The sequence below is a fragment of the Calypte anna genome, chromosome 17 (assembly GCF_003957555.1).
Source record: "Calypte anna isolate BGI_N300 chromosome 17, bCalAnn1_v1.p, whole genome shotgun sequence".
NCBI classification, from domain to species: Eukaryota; Metazoa; Chordata; class Aves; order Apodiformes; family Trochilidae; genus Calypte; species Calypte anna.
The window spans coordinates 970652-998076 of record NC_044262.1 but is presented as its reverse complement, the minus strand read 5'-3'; the positions used below and the strand labels follow the sequence as shown (position 1 = coordinate 998076).

The 27425-nt window shown below is 49.4% G+C and overlaps 1 protein-coding gene across 3 annotated transcripts in view; it reads left to right on the top strand.

Moving 5' to 3' along the window:
* The window catches only part of NSMF (NMDA receptor synaptonuclear signaling and neuronal migration factor), a 34107-nt gene extending 6682 nt beyond the window's left edge, over nucleotides 1–27425 (top strand). The window contains exons 2-14 of one of the 3 annotated variants that reach the window (XM_008499294.2): nucleotides 2185–2246; nucleotides 8462–8935; nucleotides 11309–11384; nucleotides 15599–15651; nucleotides 17793–17882; nucleotides 19546–19667; nucleotides 19784–19867; nucleotides 20879–20912; nucleotides 21459–21529; nucleotides 22551–22630; nucleotides 24150–24252; nucleotides 24658–24733; nucleotides 26778–27425. In XM_008499294.2, coding sequence (XP_008497516.2) covers nucleotides 2185–2246; nucleotides 8462–8935; nucleotides 11309–11384; nucleotides 15599–15651; nucleotides 17793–17882; nucleotides 19546–19667; nucleotides 19784–19867; nucleotides 20879–20912; nucleotides 21459–21529; nucleotides 22551–22630; nucleotides 24150–24252; nucleotides 24658–24733; nucleotides 26778–26875 — 1423 coding nt within the window. In that variant the 3' untranslated portion in view covers nucleotides 26876–27425. The remainder of the gene's footprint in view (nucleotides 1–2184; nucleotides 2247–8461; nucleotides 8936–11308; nucleotides 11385–15598; nucleotides 15652–17792; nucleotides 17883–19545; nucleotides 19668–19783; nucleotides 19868–20878; nucleotides 20913–21458; nucleotides 21530–22550; nucleotides 22631–24149; nucleotides 24253–24657; nucleotides 24734–26777) is intronic. The other 2 variants (XM_030461467.1, XM_030461468.1) reach the window with 2 other exon arrangements.

The following is a 27425-nucleotide window of genomic DNA, read 5'->3' as shown; positions in this document are numbered from 1 at the left end:
AAGCCACACTTTAGCTTGTGTGTTGTCCCAGGACCAAGTCCTGCTTTTTGGCCAGACAGAAAGGTGTTAGTGGGTTCAAGGAGCATCCATGAAGTGCTTGTCCTTCCCTGTGGCTGTGCCATGATGGGCACCCCTTGGCTCATCACAGAGGGGTTGTGTGCTAACTGTACAGCTCCCCCGTGTGACCATCCCCGGGGTGTCTGGGCACAGAGGGAGGCAGTCTGGGGCACTGCAGGCCAGTGGCTAAAGGCAGAGCCTGGCAGTGGGCAGGCAAGAATCTGGAAACAGAAAAAACCTCATCACCGTGTCTCAGTCCGTAGGAATGCAGAAGGTTAAACCTTGCTGCTTGCACAGCTTGGACTGAGCCTCTCCAAAGCATTCTGCATTTGGCTGTGCTGAAATGTAGTCCCAGGGAGATTAAATTACTCTTTCTTCATCATTCATATCGATCTCCTGTTTCTGTCTGGGGCTGACAAATGGACTTCCCACTCTCTGCATCTCAAGTCTCTCTGGGAGGTACACTGTGGTTCTGGGAATCTTTTCCTCTTTGAGAGGAGCTGTAGAAATGCAGTGGGGGGAAAATCCTGGCTGCAGAGGCTGGGGTACACTGCTGCATCACCATCCTGGTTTAATGCTGGGCCAGCAATTACCTGAATGACAGATGCTGTTTGTTAATCCCCCTCGCATCCCTGGTAAAGAAATGTGAGAGGGAGAAAGTCATATGGGATGGAAACTGAACTACACAGTAATGATAAACATTGAAAAATTATTGAATATAATATGTATTATTGAATATATATACAGAAACAATACCACGTTCCTCCCCTCTCCCCCAGTAACTCTCCCATCCCCACCGAGGCTGCAGGGCAGCCCTGGGAAAGTCCAGGCTGGAATCCTGGGGTCAGCAGCAGTTGGGAGCTAGAGGCAGAACACAGAGATCCAGGCTGGGATGGATCAGGAGCAGAGGCAGAGGAAGGGATGGAATCCTCCCAGGATGCTGAAGCAAAAAGGGAGAGGGGAAGAAGGGTGAAGGCAATGGGTGAAGAGGAAGGTCAAAGGAAGGAAGGGTTTGACCCTCATGATCCCTCAAATTTATACCAAGGATGGTGTGTATGGGATGGAATTCTCTGGTCGGTTTTGGCCAGGCCAGTCTGGTTGCAGACATTTTTGCAGGTCAATGCTTTTTGCACCCATGTGTTTGATGGCTGTTGTGAGGGTGGCTTTTTGTGGCAGTGTGAACTGGAAAGGGGTGTTCTGAGGTTGAGCACTGCTGAAGGAGAAGGACAAAGGACTTGATGCCTTGGCATGGAGAATCTTCCCTGTTGCAGCAAGTCTTCATCTCCTCCTCCAGGAGATGCAAGAGGGAACAGAGCAATCATGGCAGCAGGATGTGACAAATGTCCTGGCAGTAGGAAACTGGAGCAGGGAATGTGTTCCTTGACCAAGATTTCCTTTCCTGTGTGGGTTGCAAGCAGAAATCTTTTCCCTGGTTGGAATATTCATAGGTTTGCTCTCCTATGTGGGCCTTGATGTGTGATAAGGGTTGAGCTCACCCTGCCTGGTTGATTCTTAATATAGTTCAGTAAAATCTCAGTCACCCACAGGACCTGAATCCATCAGAGAGCCAGGAACTGCTCTTGTGGGGTGTTCTGAAGGTTTCCGAAATATGATTGTCCAGTAATCCAAATGCTGACATAGTTGGTGCTTGAGAACATAGGGATAAGGTAGGAGAAGTGGGTATTAGCTTTGGTAGCATTCCAAACCAGAATAGAAAGTTGGGGTGATGGTTGGGACTGGGGTGCAGATGCCTTCTGGCTGCTGGCAGGGGTTTAACTTTGGGTAGTTAGAGGCAGTGATCCAGTTCCTGTGTGCATCAACAACAAGGCCAAGTTTAGTGCAGGTGTTTTTATTTTTTTTTTTTCCAGTTTTAACAGCTTAAGACTAAAGTAGACCTGGGCTTGTAGTCCAGTTCTGTTTTCCCATTTGGCCAGGGAAAGTCTGTGGTGTGCTGAGCATCAGGAAGCCCCCACTGCTGTTTCAGCCTCTTTAAATTGGTGTCACCAGAAGATGGGGAACAGGAGCTGCAGGAGAGCAGCAGTCTATGTACTGTACCTGTTCTTGGCTTTTAACCATTACCCATCTCTTTCTCTCCTTTTCTGCCTTACGTGATGCTTGGATCTGCAGAGCAGCAAGGGCTTTTGGAGAATACCTTTCACAGAACCATCCTGAAGGTAGAAATGGCTCAGGTAAGAGACCTGGCATACCTTATTTCATATCTCTGTGTGTGGATGCTCTTATTTATTAATGGGTCTTGGAATAAAAGTGCATTTATTTATCATATGAAGGGTTAGTGGGAGACCTCCTCAGCAGGGGCAGGAGCTGCTATCTAGAACTGCAGAGCAGTTGAGGAGAAAAGTCACTTTGGTGACTGGAGGGCTGGGGAGGCTGCAGGGACAAGATCAGTTTAGTGGACAAGTGCCCTGTTATGAATTCACCCCTGGACCTGATGTCCTTGGAAAAAAATTCAACTTGGAAGTGAAAGACTTGACAGCACAAGGACAGGTTTGTCACTCCTAGGTCTGGCTTTTTCTTGGGAATGAAACAAGGTGAGTTAGAGTGTGTTAACTGACGTGCTTAGTGGATGGGCAGCAAGCTGTTTTTCCTGGCAAAGGGAACCTCTGGATTTATTCCCAGAGTTTGCTTCAACAGGAGTTAAAATGAGATTTGTCATGTGTAGTTGAGAACAGCAATGTGAGTGATTAGCTCATGATCATTAGCTTTCACCAGCTAATGAGTTAATTTTTAAAACTCAGATACTGTCCCTGGCCACTTACGGTGAGTTCAGCTTGATGGGCAAGAGCACACCAGAGAAACTCACTTGAGTTCTAACAGGGCTGTGTGTTCTCCGTGAGGAAATAAAACATTTTGCAGACAAGAAATTTCCTACAAAACCTACAGAAAATTCTGTGGAATCCACAGATAAAACCTGTGTAAACAAGTGGCAGATTGTTCTGTAGCACTCAACTGTTTTGCAGAGGGGATGAAGTTATTAAATTGGATGTAATGTAGAGTGATGTTATAATTTTATGCAGACTGTGTGTGTATTTAAGCCTCTGCAGGCAGGAAATGCCTTTTGCTAAAAGAGCAAACCCAATCACACAAGACTCTCACAGCCAGCTGAATGAGGCCCTGCATTTTTTATCAGATCTGCTCTAATGACCTTCAGGTTGTCCTTGGCTGAGTTGTACTAACTTTGTGCATGGAAGGGCTTTAAAACAAAGTACTCCTGTGACTGGGCTTTTTAAGGCATGAGGAACCCCAGTGAGGCAGCACTGAGAATATTTGGTCTAAGAACGAGCCGTGGTTGGTAGGAAGGGAAAGGTAGAAAGAGGCTGGGGTTTTGTGCAGGTGGGATGCAGTGTCTGTGAGGCAGAGGGAAGAGGCTGGACAGACAGAGGCAGTCTGTGGGTAGCTCTGAGGAGGCTGCCCAGAACGGGAAAAAATCCTTTGTCATGGCCATTTTTGCAGCTGCTGGTGTCAGCTGCAGTCTGTGCTGCAGTCCCCAGCCCCAGCTTCCTCCAGGGAGAAGAAGTGTCATCTCCTGCCCACTTTGTACTGATCCCAGTGGGGTCATGTGCAGGCCAAAGAGAACCTCTGATGGAGAAGAGGGGAAGGAGCACATCTCTCTGGGTGCCAAAGCCAAGGATTAGGAGGCTCAGCTCCTGCTTGCTCGTTCTTCCCTCTGACTTCAGTTAAGGAGAAGATGGAATTGGAGCTGATGTGACCCCTGGAGAATGCACCATGTCAGGCTCCCCAGGCCAGCTTGTAACAAACCTGTAAGCTCTCCAGGGAAGCCTTCCCATACCCACTGCCCCCTTGGTGCATCAAGCTTGACATCATTATCAGAATCAAAGCAAATTTAGTTGCTGCAGATAAGAGTCATGTGGCAAGATGTACACATGGATATACCACAGTTCCCTAGAAATTACTCTGAATGTTTATAGAAGAGAGGAAAAAAAGAATCATAATTTTTGAAGTCATCTTTTGAAATTCTACAGTGTATAATTTAACAGAGTCTGTAACATTTCTTTATAAATAACCATAGTAGGAAGGGTGCTATCCTATAAAAATGTTGCGAGTAGAAAACTCGGATCCTTTTTGTTCATCCCAGTAGTCCAGTAAAGTCAACTCTTCCTTTCTTGCAGAAATGCTGTGTATCTCAGTATCCTTTTAGCAAGTTTGCAAACACTTCACCCTCGGCTCAGCAGAGCTCTTACGCTGCCTGATGAGCTTTCATCCAGTGAGTTCAAGGCAGAGCAGGGATGTGGAATCTCATCTCTGAGGGTTTCAGGCTGCTTCCAGGATCAGCCAACACAGGTATGGTGTGGGTGTATCCTCAGCCTTGCCCTGGAGTGTGCTGTTTGCTTATGAAGTGAATTAAACCTTAAGTCACAGAGTTACCATGGAAATGCCAAGGCCAGTGGCAGAGCTGCCACTTGCTCCTTTGGGTCATGGCTCACAGTAACAATTCCATCTGTCCACATTAATGTCACAGGCCAGAACAAAAAGGTTTCTCATCTCTGAGGCACCATGTCAACACTGCATTTGATTTCGAGGCCCGTTTCAGCCCTGAAGACTAATTGGAACCATTTTGTCAGAGCTAAGTGACCTCCTGTTTCCTCAGAGCAGCTCCCTTCCCCAGGTGCCCTTTCCCTTTCCCCTGCAGCTTTGCAGAGCAGTTTGTGACATTCCTTGCTCAGGAGCTGCAGGCTCGGGGTGCCCTGCACACCATTCACCTCTTGCCTCTTCTAACTTGAGATGCCACTCTGACCTTTTTCTCATCAACTGCTGCACTTCCATTTTTATCTCCCCACATCGTGCTGCAATATTCTGAACACATTTCCTTCTTCTCTGGGTTTGGGCCCTGCAGACCGGCAGGGCTGGAGGCAGGAGCCCTCTGCTCCTTCCAGCAGTGTTGGGAAGGACGGAGCTGATGTGGAAGGGAGCTTTGCCTTACAGCTTCAGTGCACACTCAGAGAGGCAGCAGAGGAGAACAGGGACCTGAGAACCTCTTAGCACCCCTGCAGGGCAGTGACAGACAGATGGGATGTCTGGGAGCTGAAACTGCAAGAGAAACTGCTCAGCTGTGCTGTTTGCAAAGCTGATACTATTTTTGCAATGCCCTGGGCTCAGCCAGTGCACCCGTCTGCCCTCCTCAGTGAGGATGTCACCTGGAATCCTACTGCAGTAAAAGAAAATCAGCATTAATTTCACTCCAGCTACCACAAACCTAAAGTCTTTGATTTGTCTTTAGTGGCCAAGGCAGTTCTTCCCTTTAAGGTTAGTACCATGAACACCAGGTCCTGAGAGGTCCAGCTGATGTGGAGCAGGAAGCAGAGAACTGTTTCTCTGAAGTTTCTTTTTCCAAGGTTACAGATGGTATTTTAATAGCTTTTATCTGGATCCCCCTTTGCCACTTTGCTCCGGATGCTGGAGCTGAGGGTTTAAATCTAAGGTGCTAAAGCATCAGCTGGGCTGCTAAATACAGTAATAAATTTGGGATTTTTTTTTTTTTTAAAGCTTCTGACTGTACCTTGTGGCTATATTTTGCCTTGATTTATAAAACTCTCCTCCCGTGGGGTTACAGGGCAGTCTGCATCAGACAGGAGTTGGGGTTGGTGAGCTCCTCCACTGCTGTCAGTGGGCATCAGTCAGCAGAGGCTTAGCCCAGAGGTTGCCTCCTCTCCAGAAGTGTTGTGACAGTGAAAGAAAACGTGCAAGTCCTTTCAGGGTTAGTTGCCTGGGGCAGAGCAAGTGCTGAAATTGGAGTTAGTGGATGTGAAAGAATGTATTGTAAGTATCTAATAGCATTAAGTCTCTGTGGCTCGGATTTCATTCACCATTGATTTCTGGACCAGCTTGCCTGTTTTCCTAGCAGAAGCAAACACCTAAGCTGAAATGCCATAGTGGAAGGAGGAGCAGTGGTTTGGCACCTGAGTCCAGTTCAGTGCAAGCACAGACAAGTGATGTCTCTGGGCTGCTGGTGTAAGTGAAGATGTGTGTGTGAATGCTGGCACAGACTGGCTGCAAGTTCATTTTCAGAAGCCTATCATTCAATATGATCTTTGAATCTTTTTTCCTTCAATACTATTTTTTTTCCTGTGGATAAATTCCTTATTACCCAGAAGTCTTGAATAAAGCTTCATGTCCCCTTTGCATGTGAAGTTGCTCCTCCAGTGTGTAGTTACTGAAGTTACTAAATTGAGTGAAATGAAATAATTCTCCAGTTGCTTGACAAAGAGAAAGCACCTTGGGGTGGTGGCAGGCAGACCATGAAAACCCCTAGGTAAGTCTAAGTGAAAACACCTTGAGTAAGGGACAGGTAAGGCAGGAAGAAAGGATTATCCTCAGAGTAGTTTATGTCAAGAATTCTAACCCTACCATGATCTCATAAAAAGTTGGCTCTTACTTGAAACCACTCGTGTCCCTCTTACATATTTGTAAATGTTATGGAGCTGAATCACCCTCAGTGCTTATTTTAATAAAGACTAGAATTTGTCTCTCTGAATTTATGATCATCAGACCACTTCATTCTCCCATTTACCCAGAGATGCCAGGATTTCTCAGATCTCTGAATTAGAGTGCTGTCAGTGTGTGGGTGAAGGAGCACAATCCTGAGGGGCTGCTCTGATGAGGCTGTATGTCTTCCATAGAAGTATTTGTTTCAGGAGGAGCAGGGGCAGCTGTCAGCCACTATTGTGTCTGAAGAGATATGTGGTGTCATTGTGCCCACACACATCAGGAAGTTTGGCAAGTTGAGATGAGTACTTAGAACTGGCCTTTGTTTTTAGTTAAAAAAAAAAAAAGTGCTTGGCACTCTTAGCCAGCACACATCTTGAGGACTCATTTGGTGGTGTTTTCCCAAGACATGCCCACTCCTGATCACAGTCATGGAACTTGAGAGAGTCTGGGAGAAAAGATGTGGTGACTTGGTGCCTCTTGAGGGGTGATGAGTGGTTGGAGAGACTTCAGAGCCAGTGAATCTTTTTGTGACACTGGGTCCTGCAGCTGGTGCAGAACTCAGTGGCCAAGCTGTTGAATGCTGGTGGAGCAGCTCTCCCACTGGAGTGGTTTGCAGTGGCTCTGTTGTCCATCAGACTCCTTGGGGAGGAGGTGCAGATGCCCATGCTGTCTCTGTGCAGGAGCCCATGGATGGAGCAGATCACTGCTCCCCTGTCCTATTTTACCTGGACAGCATTGGTGAGGTCTGTGAGTTCTCATGTGCTGACTTCTTCCAGGTCACAGCTCAGTAGTTAAAAGAAAGATGTTTATTAAGCATCTTGTGATGTAAAGGCTTGGGTTGACTTCCTGCTCTGTTTAAAATGCTGCTGTCTGTGCTGGACAGTAATGATTTTATTTTTTCTGGGGTAATAGTCACATGAATAATGGATTCCCTGCTGAGCTTTTTTAACAGTCCCCTGGCTGCTTCCCATCCAAAGGGACATGTAAGAGGTAATTAACAGCCTCTTGAAAAAAGGATTAGCAGGTGGGTGGTTCATGTTGGGTTCATGCATGGAATTGCCATGGAAATGCTGAGATTTCCTGGCACTTCATCCAGTGTGTGGGCTCCAAAGATAGTTGCTCTCATGGGCCTCTCTTCTTTCCATCTTCCTACCCTACAGAGGGAGTAGCTGTATCTCCCTTCAGGACAGCTTCCAGGGGCTGTGATGCTGCCATCTGCACCCCGGGGAGGGCTGGGAGCAGGGTGCTGCAGGGAGCAGGGTGCCGCAGGGAGCAGGGTGCTGCGCGGAGCAGGATGCTGCAGGGAGCAGGGTGCTGCAGGGAGCAGGGTGCCGCGGGGAGCAGGGTGCCGCGGGGAGCAGGGTGCTGCGGGGAGCAGGATGCTGCAGGGAGCAGGGTGCTGGGCTGCAGCTCTCCCCTCAAGTCTCTCTGCATTTCTTTCCTGTCATCCAGTTGGCAGAATATCAGGGCTAGGGGGGGGAGAGGACACCCAACCCTGGTGGTTTCTCCCTTTCTTTTTTTTCTAAAGAATAACTTGTTACACAGAACACTCAGAGTTTGTCAGTCCTGAGAGAAGTTGGTGCTGGTCCTTGTCTTGCAGACTTCCAGCAGCTCAGTTGCCCTTGCCTGGCCAGCCCCTCTGGAGCAAGCAGTGCTGTGCAGCTGAACAAGGGCTATAATTTCATAGACTGTGCACAGGGAGCTGTATTTACTTCTGCTCTCCTTTAATGGCCACTTGCACACCTAAAATCCTGGGTGTATCTCCAGGAAACATCTTTCAGTACCAGCTCTGGAGGTTTTCCAGGCTGCTGGCACCTGAAAAGGTTCCTGGGGGGACCTCCCCTATCTCCCTCTCCCTTCCCCTTTCTGCAGCAGTGACAAAAACCCTCCCGGGGTGGCTGGGTGCTTCAGTGTTCAGCAGATGTGCCCTTTGTTTCAGATCACCTGCTAGCAGACTCCTACATGGGCCAGGAGGACTCCCCGGAGATGCAGCAGGCGGCACAGAACAAGCGCCGTCTCTCCGTCATCTCGGACGGGAAATTCGAGAGGAGCTTCTCTGAGGAGCAGACAGAGAAGATGCCGAGCGAGGGCCCCAAGCCTCGGGTCTACACCATCTCTGGGGAGAGGCCGATGCTCTCGGACCATGAGAACGAAAGTATGGAACTGGTGGTGATGAAGGGAGCTGCCCCGGAGGAATGTCACCACAGCCAGCACGGCGCAGGCGGCTCTCACGGCACCGGCAGGCACTGCAGGGGCTGGCAGGGCAGCAGACCCAGCTCCAAGGAGTGCCCAAACTGCACCCGCCTGGCTGCCCCTTCCCAACAGTCCTTTGACCTGGAGCAGCAGCAATCCGGAGAGACTGGGTGGCACAGGAAAAGGCTGGAGAGGATGTACAGTGTGGATCGAGTGTCTGGTAAGTAAGGGTGAAGCCTGGGTGCTGGAGGGACTCAGAGGAACCCGTTGACTCTGGGTTGAAGGGTGACACCACCCAGCTTACCTCAGCATGGAGGTTTTGTTGCCAGGAGCCTTGAGCCAAGCTCTGTAGTGTTGCCCCTTCAGCACCAGCACTTGTGGAAAGGAATTGGCAGAAGGGGAGTGTAGAGGGGATGAGTAAAATGAGATATGTTTAGCATATGGCCAGAGAATGGGTTGTGTTGGGTTGGGTTGGGTTGGAGGAGACCTTAAAGATCATCTAATTGTCCCATGGTCAGGGACACCTCCCCCGGCCCAGGGTGCTCCAAGCCCCATCCATCCTTGGACACTGCCAGGGATGGGGCAGCCACAACTTCTGGGGGCACCCAGGGGCTCAGCACCCTCACCCCAAAGAATTTTTTCCTTATGCCTAACCTGAGGCCAGCTCATCCAAACCCACTATTTCTGCTTCTGGCTTCTTCAGCAGATGACTGGGTGGTTTTCATGCCAGCTTCACATAGCTTAGTGGATCCATGCAGGTTCTCTTTCTGTTGAAGAAAGAGCAGGGTCAGTGTCAGAGCACCCACATTTGTACTCAGCTTAGGAGGGGTTCAGAGCAGGACCTTGTCTGCCTGATTCTGTGTTACCTCATAGGTAACAGCAAATAACAGTATTGGACTTCCTTCACCACTCATTATCTGTTTGCTCCATATTTTCAGGGAGTTAGGTTTGTAATTATTCAATTACATTAAAAAAATCTTGACTGAATTGAAAAACTTAAATATTAATCAAATACATGTTACCATCTACGTGATTTGAATTACAAGCCAGTGGGCAGTCCATCTTTGCCTGTCAGCTCTGTGTGGCTGGCAAAGAGTCTGACCTAATTTGTCTTGGTTTTTCTGTAAACACACATCAAGGCTTTTAGTGTGGAGTGTCCAACCAGGAAAGGTCAAGGTTTTCTCCTTGAAAATAACTTCAGTATGAATACCATGGAGATCAAGCTGTACATCTTTACTGCATTCTTAGTTTTCTAGTAAATACCACAGTGATATTTACTGTCGATAAAATCACGAAAGGGCTGAGTTCTAGACCACATTTTCAGGCCTAGATACTTGAAATTCTGTGACTGAATTAATAAATGGCCTTGTACTGAAGAATAATAATTAGAAAAGACTTGGTTGTCAAGTGTGCACAACACCTCCAGTCCTGCTTATTTCTGTGCAGAGTTTCTAAGCATTCTTTCTCTGTTTTGTGGTTTTAGCTGCTAAAAGGTAGCTCTGCATATGATGCCACAGCCAGAAAGCTTGTGTGGTGATTGAAAAAGAAAGTAATTTCAGCTCCAGCTTTTCAGGAAAAGAGATTACTGACCCCAGGGGCTTGTTCTTATGGACCTCAGGCTCCTGAGTTGCATTGGTTGCAGCCTCATGATGTGTAGGATGTGCATTTCTTCTCTCATTTTTGGAGGTGAGCAGACAGGGAAACTTGTGAGAAGTGTTTACTGTACTAGAATGCAGTTTTCATTTAACATATATTGTTTCTTTAAGGTGCCTTTATACCAAGCTTGACATAAACTATTAGCAGAGGAGTGTCTGCTAGAGCTTTCTTCATGAATTCTTGGAAGCTTCCTCCTCAGTTAGCATTTTTTGCATCTGTATTTGCATCTGCTCTTTGTACTTCCAGGAACCAGCAGGATCAATCTGTGGTAGATGATGAGCTGTGCAAAACATTTGGTGAGATATCTGGTCTGGAGTAATTATGTCTGCAGGAGGCACCCAGGGCTTGATTGGGTCTTGGCCAATGAAAGTGAATTGAAAAACAAAATACTCTTGACAATGCCAGCGTATTAATGACTGAGGTACTGGAGGTGCTAATGATCTTCAGGCTTGAATGAGTGAAGCAAGACTCATGATCAGCAATGTGTGGCAAGGCATTGAGCAAGGAAGCCACAAATGGGAAGTGAAACAAGATGAACAATCAGAGAGTCCCAAACCCCAGGGATTCAACCCACTGAGGTCTTGCACGTAGTGTGTCAGTGGGTTTGAGTACAGTGTCAGTGGGTTTGAGTACAGTGTCAGTGGGTTTTGGTACAGTGTCAGTGGGTTTTGGTACAGTGTCAGTGGGTTTTAGGTGCCCTGGCTGACCAATACCAGTCAGAGGGTTCTCAGGAGGAGATGCTGCTTGGCCAGATTCTTCCTTCTGGTCACCACCATCCCACACATAATTGGTGACCACACACATATTTTGCTGCCTGCTTTTCTGTCACAGTGGGCTGGATGCTGAAGCAAAGTGCTAAGAGAAAGAGTTTGGAAGGTCCTGCTGTCTCACTGGCTTATCTGCCTGCTGGATTCTCAGGTTTTGCTCTCTCTTCCAGATGATGTCCCCATACGAACCTGGTTCCCAAAAGAGAACCTCTTCAGTTTTCAAACTGCTACTACAACTATGCAAGCGTAAGTGGAACTCCTGCCATAGCTTCCCTTGTGTGTCTTAAAGTCTGCAGCACACTCAGAGCTGTAGCTGAGAGCCTGGAGCAAATGAGGTGGATGTTTGAGTCTATAATCCGGGGATGAGAGAGAGAGAGAGAGAGAACCTCTTCTCTTATTATTTTGCAATTCTTAGCTCTCTTTCCTACTACTCCCCTTTGTTTGGTTTTACCTGTGTTAAGTCCATGTTGTCCTAGTGCTGCTTCTCTTGACCCTGGTGTCCCTCTGCTTCCTCTTCAGGCACTGTGTTTCTGGTGGCACCCAGGTGGGTAGCACCCCTGGGCACCCACCAGGGCCTGTGGGCACTTGTTCAAATGGTTTTTGCTCTTTAGAGATGCTGACTGGTAACACTGACTGGGATTTTACAGCTCAGATCTGACACACCAAACCCTGCACCAAACCAAGCACATTTGCTTTGCCTTTGGGCATGTTCTTTGCTATCTGAAATCATCTTTGCAAGGCACAAGGTTTGTTTCAGGGTGATGGGCTCACGGGGCCCAAAGTGAGATTACTTTGGGGAATGGTGCCCTAAGGAGACCCTGGAGGATCACAGCCCCCTTGGCTATCTTAGCTCCTCAGGGAACGTTTCTGGAGATTCTCTGCTGCCTCTAGGGACATCACCAAAAGGTCAGGGCACCTCCCTGAGCTGGCTGGGGTAGCTCCCCCAGGTGCTTCTGGACCTCTGGCCTCTGCTCCAGTGTTCCCAGCCCACCAGACTTGCCTTCTTTGTAGAGCATCCAGCGTGAGCTCACTTCCCAGGTCTCTGTCACTATGGAGAAGGTCTTCTTGCTGCAGCAGCTGTGATGCTGAGCTCCTGCTGTAGCCTTGTGGGCCATGTTCAGCTGGGCATTGTACATCTGCCTGTTCTCTGGGGTCTGTGTGGGACTCAGTTTGCATCCAAGCCACATGTCAATGCTGCCACAAGGAGGATTTAGCTTGGTCAAGTAAGAGTCTCACCACTGAGGAATTTTTAATTTGAAAAGCAATTTCCTTCCACCTAACAAGAAATACTCCCTCTGGAATTCCCTCAAAATGCTGGCCAGAGCTGAGCACTAATGAATCCCTCTTCTCTTTCTTTTTTCCTGCGTGTCCTGGAATCTCTAGCATCTCGTAAGTATAATCTTCATTTTTTTTAATTTTATTTCCTTGTCTGTCGATGTCCTGGATGAACTCTCCTCCCCTCTCCTGTCCTTCATTTTCACTCGTGCCTCATGCTAGGGCTGTTAGCTGGCAGGATAGATGTCTGCACCTCGTAGGCCTACATGGATCCCACTGCAACCATCCTCATCTTCCAGAGGGAGCCCACAGCTGCCAGCATGGTTTTGTCCCTCCTGATCCTGGTGCACAGAGGTTTTGTGTCTGCAGTCTCCTAGGTCCATTCCTCTCTAGCAGGGATGGTATCTGCTCACCCCTGTTCTTTGGGACATGCTCTGGCCAATCTTATGTTGGCGGTAGGAACAAGTGCTTGGCCAGCCCTGGGGAGTCAGGACCTCTGGCTGGGTGAGGTGTTTGTTTTGGGCTGGGTGAGGTGTTTTTGGCTGGGTGAGTCCTTGGCCTGGCCCCTGGCTCACACCGAGTCCTGCCAAGGCTGGATGTCATCCTTGGTGAGCCTGATCTCTCTCTCTGTTGTCTGGTGAGAGCTTTCCTCTCTGTGTGTTGTGTCCTCCCCAGTCCAAAGCTGTGTGGTTGGTTAATGGCTTGAAATGGTTTCCCAGGGCGTTCAGGGGCCACGCAGAGAGGAAGAGACGGAAACGAGAGAATGATTCTGCAGCCCTTATCCAGAGGTAGGGCCCCTCTCCCCATAGCCCTGACCCTGCCTGGTGTTGCATGGGCCCTTGGGGTGTCAGCAGTGCCCCTTGGTGACACTGAACGTGGCTGTCCCTGTCTGTGTTGCTGTTGGTAGGGACAGTGGCAGTGGCTGTGTTGGGAACGTGGAGGTGGCTGATGCTGCAGTGCTCAGGAGAGGGGATCTCCATCTTCTTAAAGGAACACTGTCAGGTTTCTTTTAATCTGCCAGCTATAATATGCAGGATCTGTGTCTCAGGCAGAAAAATATGTTTTGTATCTATATATAAGATATAAAAAGCAGGAAAATATATGCTATATATAAATAAAAGATGCAATTTCCCCATCCCTCTCACAAGTACTTGGGATTTGTTTAGATTAGCTGCATACTTATCTGCTGTTGCTGCATCTACAAATACACCTCCAAAATCTGAGACCTAGGCAAAATTAACATCTTTACTGACCAGAATTTTTTTTTTTTTAACTGGAAGGAAAGGAGATGGGGACTGATTTACTGTCTGGGTATTAGAGAAGGGCCCTGGTTTTCCTCTCCTGGCTTCACAGGATACATCACTCAAGCCCCTGTGGGTAAAGGCTCCTGTGTTTTGGCAGCACACTAAGAAGGGTGACACAGAATTTATGTCACTGGTTAAAAACTGCCATGATGACTTCAGCACTATTCAAAGCAAAGTGGAAGAAAAACATCAAAACATCAGATTTTCTTAACTGGGAAATTGCTAGGAAGATCTTTTTTTTTTTCAGCAACTAGAGGGTCGTGTGTGTTCTTTTTCCCATCAATAATGAAGATAAGTAAGACTCAAAACTAAAGACAGTGTATCTTTAAAAAGAAGGAAAGGTCTCAGAGTTTGTTAGACAGAGGCAACTCTGTCAGAAACACCCAGGTGTGTCTGGTGCCAGGCAGGTTGGTCTGTGGGGCAGGGGATGTTTCCTCAGGGTGAGTGATGCCCACCTGGACCTTGGGAGTGCTGCAGGGCAGGGGGAGCTGAGGAGGAGAAGATGAGAGGGTTGGAGTTCTGCAGGGCACTGATACCTGTCAGTAATTACATGTCAGTAATTAACTCTGTTGTTCTCTGGTGGGGTGATGGAAAGGCTCCTTTGTAGAGTGTGATTGAAGCCCTGGAGGCAGAGCTGTGGAGTGGGGCAGACTGGGTTTTCTGGGTGCAATTGCAGGAAAACTGGGCAGGTTTGTGTAGCCCCAACAGCTCTGAACAACTTGATGTCAGTGCTGGAAGTGTTTTCTAGTCCTGGTAGCTTGTTAAAGCATCTGCATGGTTGCATAGTGCCCTTACTCATCTCACTAACTGTGTGTGAGCCAGACAAGCTGTCATTCATTTAACCTCTTTCACCAGAAGTAGCCCCTGTTGCTTGATGTCTGTGGTGTGTGGTGGTGGGGATGGAGGGCCTCTAGGAAGGCTCCTGCACTCCATGCAGACTGCTGGTACCTGGGCTCAGTGACATCCCTGGGAGCCATGGGGGCTGCATGGCCAGGAGAAGTCACCCTGAGTGGCACTTTTCCTGCTAATCCACCTGCATCTTCCCTGTGTCTCCTCTGGTGTCCTGTGTGGTTCCTGTCCTGTGTGATTCCTGTCCTGTAGGTGATGAGAAGCCAAGGGAAGCAGGTCCCTGGCAGTCAGAGGGATGGGACAAAGGGTCCCTTTGCCATGGGCTCTCAGGAGTGGCCAGGACAGACTCTTTCACACAGACCTGACCACGGGGTGTAGCTGCTCCCCAGGGCTTCCCCTCTGGTGGATTTTCCCCTGGAGCTCTGTGCTCTGCAGCCCTCCTGAACTCTGCCTGTGAGTCCCAGGCAGGGAAGGTCCATGGGACACTCAACCTTCCTGAACAAGGCTATCCAAGAAGGAAGAAGCTCCTGCAGTCTTTCCCAGCTCTTTGCCCTGGAGAACAGTCCCTGGCTGACAGCACAGGGGGATTTTAGCAGCTGCTGTGGATGTGCTGGGGAGCAAGCACAGGAGCATGGTGTGTGCATGCTGCCTGGTGGGACAGAACCCCACGTCCCAAGGATGTGTGGAGGGGAAGATGCTGCTGCAGAGCAGGAGAAGAGGCAGTGCTGCCAGCATGAGCACTGGCAGTGTCCTCAGCCAGGTCACAGCAGAGGCTGTGAGGAGGACACTGCCATGGAGAACCTCACTTGCCCTGTGCCACCAACCCAGTGAGTGCAGGAGAAACAGACACACTGCTGACAGACAGAACTGAGGCTGGGAGCCTCATCTCCAGGTTTTGAATGCCCAGAAGGAAATCTACTGTCTTCCCAGTTTCTTTTTTTTTTTTTTTCATCCCATTTTTTCCAGCCCTGCCGGGACCAGCTCTCATTCTGTGTTACCTTTCTCAGGGGTTTTCTTTGGCTTTTCTTTCAGGAATTTTCGGAAGCACCTCCGCATGGTGGGGAGCCGGAGGGTGAAAGCACAAAGTAAGTGAGCACCTGTAAGATGTGGCTGTGAGGAGCTGGGGTTGTGCTGGGGGGACACAGGGAACCCTGAGCTCTGTGCAGACGTGGGTACAAAGGACCTAGCACTGAGGACTTGACCTGCTGGTGCTATTTTACCCTACAAGAAAGCAGGGCAGGTTGTTGCAGTCTCCAGGACACACGGATATCTGGGAGCAGCCTCTCAGCTATTCCCAAGGGTCTTGGCCATGGGAGAGCTCTGTGGCCTCAGCACAAGGAGTGGAAGGAGAGCTGTAGCATCCTTGTCCCATGTGTGTGTGATTTTTGGGGAGGTGAGGAGAAGCAGAGCTGGGAGCTGAGCAGAGCTGCCTGGCCTCTCACTGAAGCTGCCAACCAGCTGTGGCTCCCTGGGGACAGCCAGTGCTTCGTGTGCCATATGGACTGGTGGCTTTCTCTTTTGTCCTCCTCTGTCCCACTGCCATCTGCACAGCAGGACCTGGGGGAAAGTTGCCTGATGGGAAGTGAGAGGACAGTGGAAGTCAGAAAGAAGAGGAGCAGGGAAGAGGCTGGAGCAAGGGGGAAATAGCAGTGTTACAGCTCACTGGGGAAGAAGAAATCACCCTTTAGGCCTGGGAAATGGCAGTTCCCTTTCCTTGGGGAAGGAACACTCCTCTGTAACTTGTTTGGGGCAGCTCTTATTACTGGGAAGGGCTTAGAATGGAATAAGCCTCCCTGAGAGCTGGGGATTGCTCCAGAAGAGGAAGCAGCTCATTCTTCCCACCCCCTGGCCAGGCATCATCTACAGACTGCCCACAGCAAAACCTTACAGAGCTGCATTTGCATTCTTTCCTTTCTCATCTGCTGTGGGAAGTGATCAGCAAACAGTGTTGCCCTTTAAAGCATCTTTTATTGGCATCTGAGTTAGCAGTGCCTGCAAGGAGCAGTGCTCACCTCCCCTGGAGCTGTCTGGAAGTTCAGGCACCTCCCTGCCTTGGGAACTCTCGGGTCATGTTTTCAAAGCTTTCTTCATGTGCACAGTAGCTAAAGGCCTGGTTTGGACTGAAAGGTGAGGATGGAGATCACCTGAAGAACTTCCCATGTCATTTGTCTCCCTGGACACCCACACTTGGACACACTGCAGCAGAGCACAGGTTGTTTCTCAGCTCTTGTGAAGCAGATCTACACTGAATTCCTGTGCCACTGACATGAGATGCTGTTAATGGATACACTGCAGCAAACTTGCTCTGTCTGCCTCCAGAAATGAGTATTAGTGGCTGTGAGGCTGTTAATTGAGGTGTTATGGGCTTGCCCAGCCAGACATTGTGGTTGGCAGTTCCTGGGAATTTGCCTGCAGTACAGCCAGCTGGGCCAATCTTCCTGGATTCCACTTGGGAAATGCAATTACTAACCATAAGATTCCTTTTGGAAGAAAAAAACCCAAACAAATGGGAGAGAGCTCACTAGAGTGAAAAAGAATTTCACTCTGAGGCCAGTCAGACACTGGGATGGTCTCCCAGGGGAAGTGCTGGATTCCCCCATTCAGGAAAGTCTGAAATCTCAGCTCAGGGAGGTGCTGAGACATCTCAGATCAACAATAATATCAGAAAGGTTGGAGCAGGTGATCCTTGAGCTCCTTTCCAACCTGACATTCTAGGATTCTATGAAAAGTGCAGGCAAGCAAAAACTTTTGCAACAAAATTTTGGAAGCACGAGGTTCCCAGAGGCCTCCCTTTGGTCCAGCTCTGGTTGGGATGTCACTAGGAAACTGAGTGGACAACTACTGCCTCCTGGTGATGTGTGTGGCATCAGCTGTTGGGTGCATCTTCCTGTGAGGACTGAGCCAGAGCATTCACACTGGAACAGCCCTGATTCAACTGAGCTCTGAGTAGTGTGCATTTAAGGAGAGACCATGGAGTATCCTCTTTTTCCTGTGTCACATACCCTGTAATGGTCCTGCTCAAAGTGCTGGCTTTGTCTCCTGCTGTCTGGAAGATGGACCTTTGGTTGCTGTGTGAAAAGGACTCGGGCTTGGCCAAGTGGAAGAACAAGCACAGGGGAGTCCCTGATGTGTAGCTTTGGTGGAATTCTACTGGCTGTTTTGTTTTGCTGGCAGCAGCAGAGGTGGCTGTGGAGTCTGTTAATGTCCTGCTTTGGTTTTGTCCTAGCATTTGCCGAACGGCGTGAGAGGAGCTTCAGCAGGTCCTGGAGTGACCCGACTCCCATCAAAGCTGATTCCCTCCATGACTCTCGAGAAAGTGAGTTCTGAGTCCTTTGAGCTTCCTTCTGTGGCCAAAGCCTCCAACTGAGGTGTTGGATGGAGCTCCACTGGAGGAACCTCTCTGTGCCCTTTTGTCCTACCTGTCATCCTTTCGGTTCCCTGAGCTCTGAGCTCGTACCACTCCAGGTGTTTGCACCTCTTCATCTGTCTGTTCCTGTATTTATTTGTAGAGCACAACACATCCAACCTCGTGTTACTGTGCAGCTTCCAAAGGATGCCCAGTGGTACAGCTCTCTTCTGTTCCCATCATCCCTTACTCACTTGGGACCAAACAACCTGTCTGGAAGCACCCCAGTCCAAGGCTACACTCAGCTGAGTAGGACTGAGCTGCCAGTGCCCCTTCTGAGCTCTTTCCTAGGCTAGGATAGCTGAGGAGCACAGCTGCAGTGCTCCAGCAGATGTAGCTTTGATTTTCTGGCCAGGCAGGCTGCACAGATGATAGCTTGGGGCAATCTGATCTTCCTCTGGGCTGCCAAAGGAATTCCTCTGGGAGTCCCCAGTAATGCTGTGATGTTCTGCTCACGGGGACTGAGATGCTGTTGTGTTAATTTACAGGAGGTAAAGCCAGCATCTTCCCACTGTCTTTTCTTTTTTCTCTTTTCTTTTCTTATTTTTTTTTTATATATAAAAGGAAGGGCTGTTCTGCCCAGATTTTCCTGAAGCCCATTCTGTAGGGAAGGGAGCTGGTGGATATGAGTTTGCTCGTGTTGACATGGGTTGTATGGTAACTGAATGCCACTAATTAAATGAACTGACCTCTCAGGTAAGCGCAAGATCCGTCCCTCCCAGCTGTAGAAGGCACCATACCAGGCTGCAGAGGGAGATGTGTGAAAGGCCAGGCTCAAAACATGACCCGATGGTTCCTTTGCAGTCTGATTCCTCCCCACTTCCTCAGCTGTCTCAGAGGCAAATGGCAGAGACCTGGTTCAGACAGTGTGGGCACTGCCCAGTGACTCTTGGACATCCCCAAAGGCACAAAGAGAGGCATCTTGGTTCTCGTTCCACAGTCCCTGGCTCCAGGAACCATCTCTGATTTTAACCTTTAATGGTCAATTATATTCCTTCCAGATGTTTTTTTCCCCAGGAGACATTGAAGGCCGACAGGTAAGGTTGATTCCATGGAGAGTAAATTCAAGTATACTGTGTTTGCTACGGTTGTCCTCACGTCCTGGGACTTCTCTGCCAGGATCAGTTTGACCAAGAAGGCAGAGATTTATTTTTTTTTAATAACCACTCAGAAGACAGTCAGAGCAGAAATTATTACAAGGAGAGAAGCTCTGAAGGCTTTGGGACTTGCTCATCAGCTTGGCAGTGTTAAAGTCTGTCTGCGTTCTGTCTCCTCCATCTCTGAAGTGACGGGGTGGCTGCTGTGAACTGGCATTGGAAGGCTCAGCTGTGAGAGTGATGAAATGTGATGTGACATGTGGTGTGGTATCAGGCTCCGTGTGTGCACTCCTCATTTGTTCAGTGTTTGTCTGTTTGAGGGGTGCCAGCCCCAAAGTGGGGGCATCTGTTGCTCTGTGGAGGAGAGGAGGGGTACCCAAGTCTTGTGGTGTGCATCTGGTGAGGTAGCTGCCAGGCAGGCTGCAGTGGGGAGGGGAAATGGTTCTGTCCTTGTAATGCCCACTGTGTTCTGGCAGGCCATGACCTTCAGGATTCCTGTGGCACTTTGGATGGAGACTTTGACTTGAACTGGGAAGCAGAAAAGGAACTTGAAGCCATGGCGTGTGATGGAGAAGACTTTATTCCACCAAAAATAATGGTAAGAATTCCCAGCTCAGCCTGTGCTGTGTTTGAATGGGTCCTGCTAGGACTTGGGGAGAGCAAAGGAGGTGGAGGCAGGCTGCTCTTAAATCTACTTGTTTCTTCTCTTCCCAGCTCATTTCCTCCAAGGTGCCCAAAGCAGAGTATGTCCCAACAATTATCCGCAGGGACGACCCCTCTATCATCCCCATCCTCTACGTGAGTACAGCACCTCTGCTCTGCCTGGATGGCTGGGAGCAGCCTTTGTACAGAGGATTTTATTTTTGTTTTCTCCCTGGTTCCTGTTAACACTGACTGAAACACTGCTGTGATTTGGGACAGTTGTCAGGAAAGGGCCAGGCATGTTCAGGGTCTTGGGGTGGCTTTGTGGGGGGCTCAAGTCTGGGTGGAGGAGTAAGGGGGAGTGGAAGTTGCCCCTGTGAGCTGCCAGACCCTGCAGGCAGAGCTGGGGGAGATGAAGAGGGGAAGGCAGGGCAGGCCTGAGCAGACAGGCAGAGCTGTTGCCAGGCTTAGGGCTCCTCCTTGTGCTCATCCTTAGGCAAGGATGAGCAAGACCCGTGAACACCATCACCATGGGTCCTGTGCTGCTTCTGTCACTCACTGATTTAACCTGATTTTCACCAGGAGTCCTGCCTGAGCAGGTATCTGGAACACCAGCAAAAACTCATGGGTCTCTTTTTTTGTAATCACTTTCTCCTCACTTGAACTGAAAGGGAAGGGTGGGACTGAGCTCAGAGAACTCAGCCTCCAGGTGCAGCAGGCTGTGCTGCTGGGGCTTCCCTTTGCTTCCTCTCTCTTCCCTTGAGTAATTTGGGTTTTCTGATGCCCCTGCTCTGCCAGGGAGTGCATTGGGTGTGTGGCTGCTTGTAGCCAGCTTGGGCATGGGTAAAGCCAGAGCCTGGCTACCAAACATGGGTCTAAGAGGCAAATGTGCTTTAGACTTGTCCCCAGGGTTCTTTTTCAAGCCTTTGGATGGACTTTGTCTTCCTCCCAGACTAAGATGTTCAGTCTTCAGGTGCTTTCCTGAGGCATGTTCTGGGGTGGTGATTACTGTGATGGGACTGGAAGCCCTGAGTTGGTATAATCCTGCTTTTAGAGCCTCTGTTTGCCTGGGAATGGGATTGTGTGGAATATTAGGTGCTATAATCATGTCATGGGAGCTGGTGTACTGACAGGGAACCTTGATATGTTTCCTCTCTTGGTTTCCAGGACCATGAACACGCCACCTTTGATGACATCCTGGGTGAGTGTTACTTCTTTTTCTTAACTCCTGCTTATTGCAAATGCAACTGATCAATATGTTAAAGCCCCTCCACTGCTTTATGCCTCAGTTGCCACTCATGAAGATGTTTTTATCACCCTGGTGACACCTGGTGGTCAATCAGCTCTGTGGGCTGTGCTGCAGTAAGAAAACTTCACTTCTCTGGCCCCTTTTCTGTGCTGAGCTCCTGGTGTCTGGCAGGGAAGCTGAGGCACAGGGCAGCACAGGGACCTGTTCAGTGTCCTGGTAGTGAGCAGGAGCATCAGCAGAGGGCCAGGAGAGCTGGGTCTGGTCCCATGCTGTGGTCACTGTAGAGCAGCACCTGGTGCTGCACCTTCTCTGCTGGGATATTTGGGGTTTCCTGCTTTGTAGTGTGAAAGAGCAAAGGATTTGCTTTGCCATCATGAGATCAGTAAGGCCATTCTCTCACAGCTCAGCCTCCAGCATTCAGCATTAATTTTTAACCTTTTTCCATGGTTTATCTTTTCCAACATGTTGAGTTTTGGGGTTTTGTTTTTTTTTTTTCAGAGGAAATAGAGAAGAAGCTCAACATCTATCGGAAAGGCTGCAAAATCTGGAAGATGCTGATATTTTGCCAGGTAAGTTGTGTAAGTTCTTAAGTGCTTGGGTGGTTTGTTAGAAATCTTTCTTCTACTGGGAAAATTGCATAGAGGAACCAGTCCCCCAAGGTCAGGTTCTGTTAAAATAACTGCATGAGTAGAGCTTTCACTTCTCATTTCCCAGACAAGGAGCAGTCTCAAGTCTGTGTCACAGGATGAAATAAAATCTGATTTAATGTGGCCAAGTGCAGAGCTGGGCTGCTTCTCAGCTGCCTTCAAGGAAACCCAGGCAAACCAGCATGACCTCAAAAGGAGAATTCTGGAGACGGGAACATGCATTTATGATGGGGTGGTTGTCATTTTCATACAGCTTTGGGATGACAGTGCCAGGGGTGGCAGATGGCACAGCTGGAGCTCCCCAGCATCTGTGGGAGAGGGATGAGGGGACTGGGGATGGAGGACAGACTCAGCCCCTGCTGGATCTGGGGTTTTCTGGGGTTTTCCTCCCCAAGCTCTTGTTCCTCAGGGTGGGCAGCTTCCTCCTTCCCTGCCAGCTGTGCAAGGAACCTTGTAATGAGAAGTTAGGAAGGTCACCTAACTTGAACTCCCTCCCATGTGCCTAACACACTGCAGAACAGTTGGGTTTACAGCAGCCTGACCTGGAGATTGCAGCTTTTAATCTTCCTGATGTGGTGCTGAGGTTTTTTTAATGCCTGCCCCCTCCGAAGTCCATCTTGCCTGCTTATCCCAGCTTTGCTCAGCTTCTCCTCTGCCTACAACCACAAATCCCTTCACATCCCCAAAGGAAACTTCATGGGCTTTCCTGTTACTCTCCAGCCACCCACAATGAAGATTTTTGTCTATTATTGTGCTTTTTTTTTCCAGTGAGTTGGGCACAGTAAAACCAGGATAGTAAGGGACTGTTCCCTGGGCCAGTGCCTGGGGTGGGTGCCAGCCTGGTGGGTCTGCTCTGTGCCCCTGTGGCATGGCTGGACAAAAAACCCACCCAGGGCTTGTTTCTGAGCACAGTGGTTTGCATCTGCCTGTCTCTGTCTTGCAGGGGGGTCCTGGTCACTTATACCTGCTAAAGAACAAAGTTGCCACTTTTGCCAAAGTGGAGAAGGAAGAAGATCTGATCCTGTGAGTGGCTCTGTTGTGTTCTGGACTTGCACTGGAGTTTTTCTGCTCAGTTTGCTCTATGTTTGTAGCAGGAGAGGTGGAGGGAGCTGGGATGGTTTGGTCAGGGGCAGAAGGGGCTGAGGGGGAGGTAATAGCAGATTACAGCTGCTTTGGGGGGCTGCAAGGGTGACAGAGCCAAGCTCAGTCCTGGGACAGGATCCCAGAAAATTTATGCTTTTATCTGCTGCTTAGTGTCTGTCTGGATTAGACCCTACCAGGAGAAGGGAAAAAACAACAGAAAAAAAGAGTTCTTCTCCTAAAAAGGGCTTTGTTGAGCAAAACATTCCTCTTGTGCCTCTCTTGCTCAGAAGTGGCTGAGATAGCATTACTACACAGGCAGAAATCCAAGCAGTTTCCCCCCCTGCTCTGGTCTCTGCCCTCCTAATTGCAGGGGAAATGGAATTTGTCTCTGCAGAGCCTGCTCAAAGTCCAGCACAGTACTGAGGAGGGTTTTCACCAGCAGGCCACCTCTCAGCCAGGCTGCTGAGCCCATTTTTTCCTCTCCTTGCAGAGTTCAGCTTTGCCTGTTTTGCCTCTGCTAGCTCAAACTTCCTTGGCTAGCAGTGTGGGGGAGGCTGCACACCAGCCTGCTCCTACACAGCTTTTTCTTGGCATGAGAACTGAGTCTGAAAATCAACATCTGCTCAGCACTCTCATGCTCTGGCACAAACACTGCCAGTAAAATTCTTCAGCACGTGAGCACAAACACACTTCTGAACATCTCCCAGGCACAGCTGGGCTGAAGCTGGTAGCTGAGGGATGTTCAGAATCATAGCTGAAAACCAGGATGCTTGGAAGTGGATGTCTCCATCCACCCTGGGTGTGCCTGGGAGGCAGTCCTGAGAAAAGCTGAGGCTGCAGTCTCATTGCAGCCCCTGCAGAGGAACTCCAGGATTTCAGAGCCCCCCAGGAGTCTTCTGTAACCCCCTGCACAGGGGAGGTGCCTGAAGTTTGTGTCCCACTGGCCTGGTCAGGAGACACAAAATGTGAACTGGGGATGACTTGTGAGCAGCACTGGGCACTGCCTACCACGGAGCAGCCAGGGTTGGTTTGGGTCTGTAGCTGTGTAGCAAAAGAGCCTCTCCAGCCACTCTGCTGGTTTCCTACCCTGGGAATGAAGCAGTGCACTGATGGCACTCATCTGTAGCAAGGACAGCTGTTGTTAGGAATGGGAGAGGAAACTGGGAGGAACTCCTGCAAGAAGATGCTGAGTAGAACAGTCTAAAAGTACTCCTGGTGGGCTTTACTCCCTTCTCTTCACTTTGGAGCTTCCTTGGCTCTGTGGGCTCTTCCTCCTTCTCTACCACAACTTGGACCTGCTCCTCAGACCCTTGCCCTGCCCCTGCTCTTCCTTCCTGACCAGTTTGCTCCTCAGGCTACAAACCTCAGGACCTTTCTGAGCATTGTGTGCACACATCCACGAGATTACACACACAGATGAGGAGAAAGACTTTTTAAAAAGTGTGTTTGTTTCTTCCAGCTTCTGGAAGAGGCTGAGCCGGCTGATGAGTAAAGTCAATCCTGAACCAAATATCATCCACATCATGGGCTGCTATGTTCTTGGAAACCCCAATGGGGAGAAGGTAAGAGCTTCCTGGGTTGCCTCTCTGGGAATGGCTGCTGAGTAGCACCAAGGCCTGGAAGGCAACATTCACACTGTGGAGTTTAAACCTTCCTCTTCTGGAAGGTTCTCCTTCTGGGAGAAGGAGCTCCTGCTGGGTGGGAGCATCCTGCCATCCTGTCCCACCTTCTGCACTGTGCCTCCCTCAGGGGGCAGGGGAGGAAGGACAAGTGACATGAAGGACAAATACTAAAGCTGTTGAGGAGAATGGTCAAGCCAAGAACTTTTATTGTCTGATGAGCTAGATTTTTGTAAAGGATGTGAGTGGATGGTTTTCTAGAGGTAGGGAACAAGAATGGGCAGTTCTGGGTGCCCTGGAGTTAACCTTTGTTTTCAGCTGCTAACTGTTCATATGCTTTCCTTGCAGCTATTTCAGAATCTGAAAAACTTAATGAATCCTTATAGGGTTGCCTTTGAGTCTCCACTTGAACTATCAGCTCAAGGTAATTTCTTTTCTGTGCAAAGACATGTCTTCTTCATTATCTTGCCTCCTTTGGAGGGCATCTTCATGGAAAAGCAACTTTGAGCTCCCTTAAGCCCTGCTGTGGTCATCCTCTTGCTTGGAACAGCCTTGTGCAGTCCACTTGCTGACCCTGGGTTTTCCCTTGCAATTCCTGCACGTTCCCACTCAGCTTCCCTGCTCCCTGTGCCTGAAGCTACAGAGCCCTCTCCCAGCCCACTGCCAATGGCAAAGTCACCTAAATAATAGGCAGGTTCCCAGGCTGAGTTTAGGAGATTTTTTCACATTCCTAGGGCATGTGAGGTCCAGAGGAAAGATGCACATGGGAGCAGAACCTTTTTGGTCACTCAGTGTGCAGTGATCTCTGTCTGGTGCTGAGTGAGTTGTCTCAGCAACAAGCAGCTGGGATGCAGCTCCTTAGAGCCATCCTACAGCTCACTTTTTTTTTTCTTTTTTCTGCCTGTAACTTGAGGTATTCCAAGGGGCTACAGAATTTCTCCTGGGTTTTGGTCAATGTAGGCAGTTATGGGTGCACACAGTCTGAATTTGCCCTTGCTATTTTTATCTTGTAGTCCTTGGAACTTTGTTCTCCTGGCAGATAAAAACGTGGAGCATTAGGCTGTAAGCCCTGCAGACACTTCCTCTGCTGCACACAGCTGGCAGCAGCACTGATGGGTTATTCTGATCCTCCTGCCCAGCACAGGACTGCTGGGGAGCTGGGGATGTTTGAGCTGCACCTCCTGCTGAGGTTTGGACCCAGCTTTATCCAGAGCTTGCACAGATCCCAGCAATCACACTGGGATGTGTGTGCCAAGAAGCAGCTTGCAGGGAAATTCCTGGATTTCTGTGGAATTTGGCAGGCCAGGCAGTGGGTTCTGTGCACATGCATTAAGTAGTTGATCTTCCAGGAGGTTGGGCTAAAGAATTTGCCCAGATTTATCTCCTTGATCAATCTGGGATGCACTAGCAGTGTGACCTCCCTAATCCTTTGCAAAGTCATCTGAAACTAATCTTAAGCAGGCCTCAGAAGCAAAAATCCCCTCCTTGAGCCCTGTCTCAGAGGCCAGGGTTGTTTGTCCTTGTGTTTACAATCCTCTGCCTGCCTCCTGTGCCTGCTGTTCAGTCTGGGGCTGCCTTCTGACACCCCCTCTGCAATCAGAGCTGCCAGGTGTCCAGAACTTGTATTCATGTGTCCTCTGGAGCTCATTCCTGTGGGAAGGGACAGCTCTGCAGGACAGGGACAGCCTGCTAAGGTTAAGTAAAAAAACTAATTGAATTTCCAATATTAATCACTTGCAATGTTTCCCACAAATCTATGCAATTTGTTAGCTCTTGATTTGTAATTTTCTGAATTCCCTGGGCCAAGTTGCCTCCTGCAGGCTTTTGGAGCCCCTGGCTTCCCCTTCTGCAGTCAGTTGCAGGGAGGTCAAAGTCTGGAGCCAGACTGTGTGCTCAGTTCCTTTGCAGAGCCTGCCAGGGGGTTGTTATAGGATCACAGAATGGGTTGGGTTGGAAGGGACCTTAAATCTCACCCAGTGCCACCCCTGCCATGCCCAGGGACACCTCCCCCAGCCCAGGGTGCTCCAAGCCCCATCCAGCCTTCAACACTGCCAGGGATGGGGCAGCCACAGCTTCTCTGGGCACTCTGTTCACAGAAAAGCATTTTTTCCTCATGTTTAACCTAAATCTCCCCTCTTCAGGTTTTAAACCATTGCCCCTTGTCCTCTCACCACACACCCATGTCAAATGCCCACCCCCAGCTTTACTGCAGGCCCCCTTCAGATGCTGGAAAGAGCCTTTCATGGTTTGAGGAGCTCTGAAGTGATGTTTGCTTCTCATGGGCAGCTCCTTGTGCTCCGGGGAGGAGCTGAGTGTTGGCATTTTCCACCTGAAGCTCAGGGATGGGTTCTCTGTGCCCCTGCCCAGGGGTGGCTGGGTTGTTTTGTTTCTTTTTCCTGCTGCTGCCTCTCACCTCTCTCCCTGGTGCTGCAGGGTGTAACCCCTCTGCTTCTCCTCCTTTCTCCCAGGTAAGCAAATGATTGAGACTTACTTTGACTTTCGCCTTTACCGCCTCTGGAAGACCCGGCAGCACTCCAAGCTCCTGGATTACGATGACATTTTATGAGCTGGGGAAGACTTTGGAAGAGGAAGCTGATCACCCGTGTCCAAGAAGTCGTGCTGATTGCAGAGAGACTTTTTTATTGGCACAGAGAGTCCTTCACAGCCCAACGGGAGGCAGCAGTGCTAAAGGGAGGGAGGAAGGAGCCCTCGGGAGTGTGTGGAGAGGAGAAGGGTGAAGAGAGACTGGAGGGGAAGGTTGGAGACCTCACACGCCTCGGGTCAGAGCCAGGGTGTCCCAGGAGGAGCTGTGAGAAACAAGGACAGGATGGATGGAGTTCCTTGCAGAACTGAGCTGTTTTGGGTCAGAATGGGCCAGATTTGATTCCGGGTCCTTTTAAAGACTTTTGAAGCTCAGGTTTTCTTACAAAATAATAAACCCAGTTAACCCGTGCACTACGATGAAGAAGTGACCAGAGCACAGAGGAAGAGGAGGGGTTGGTACTGTGGAACCTTCTGTGCTGGGGATTTTGGAGAGCAAGGACTGCTACACCTACTCCTGCAAGCTTAGATCACAAGGATCCAGTTTCAATGTGAATATATACTGGAACATAGAA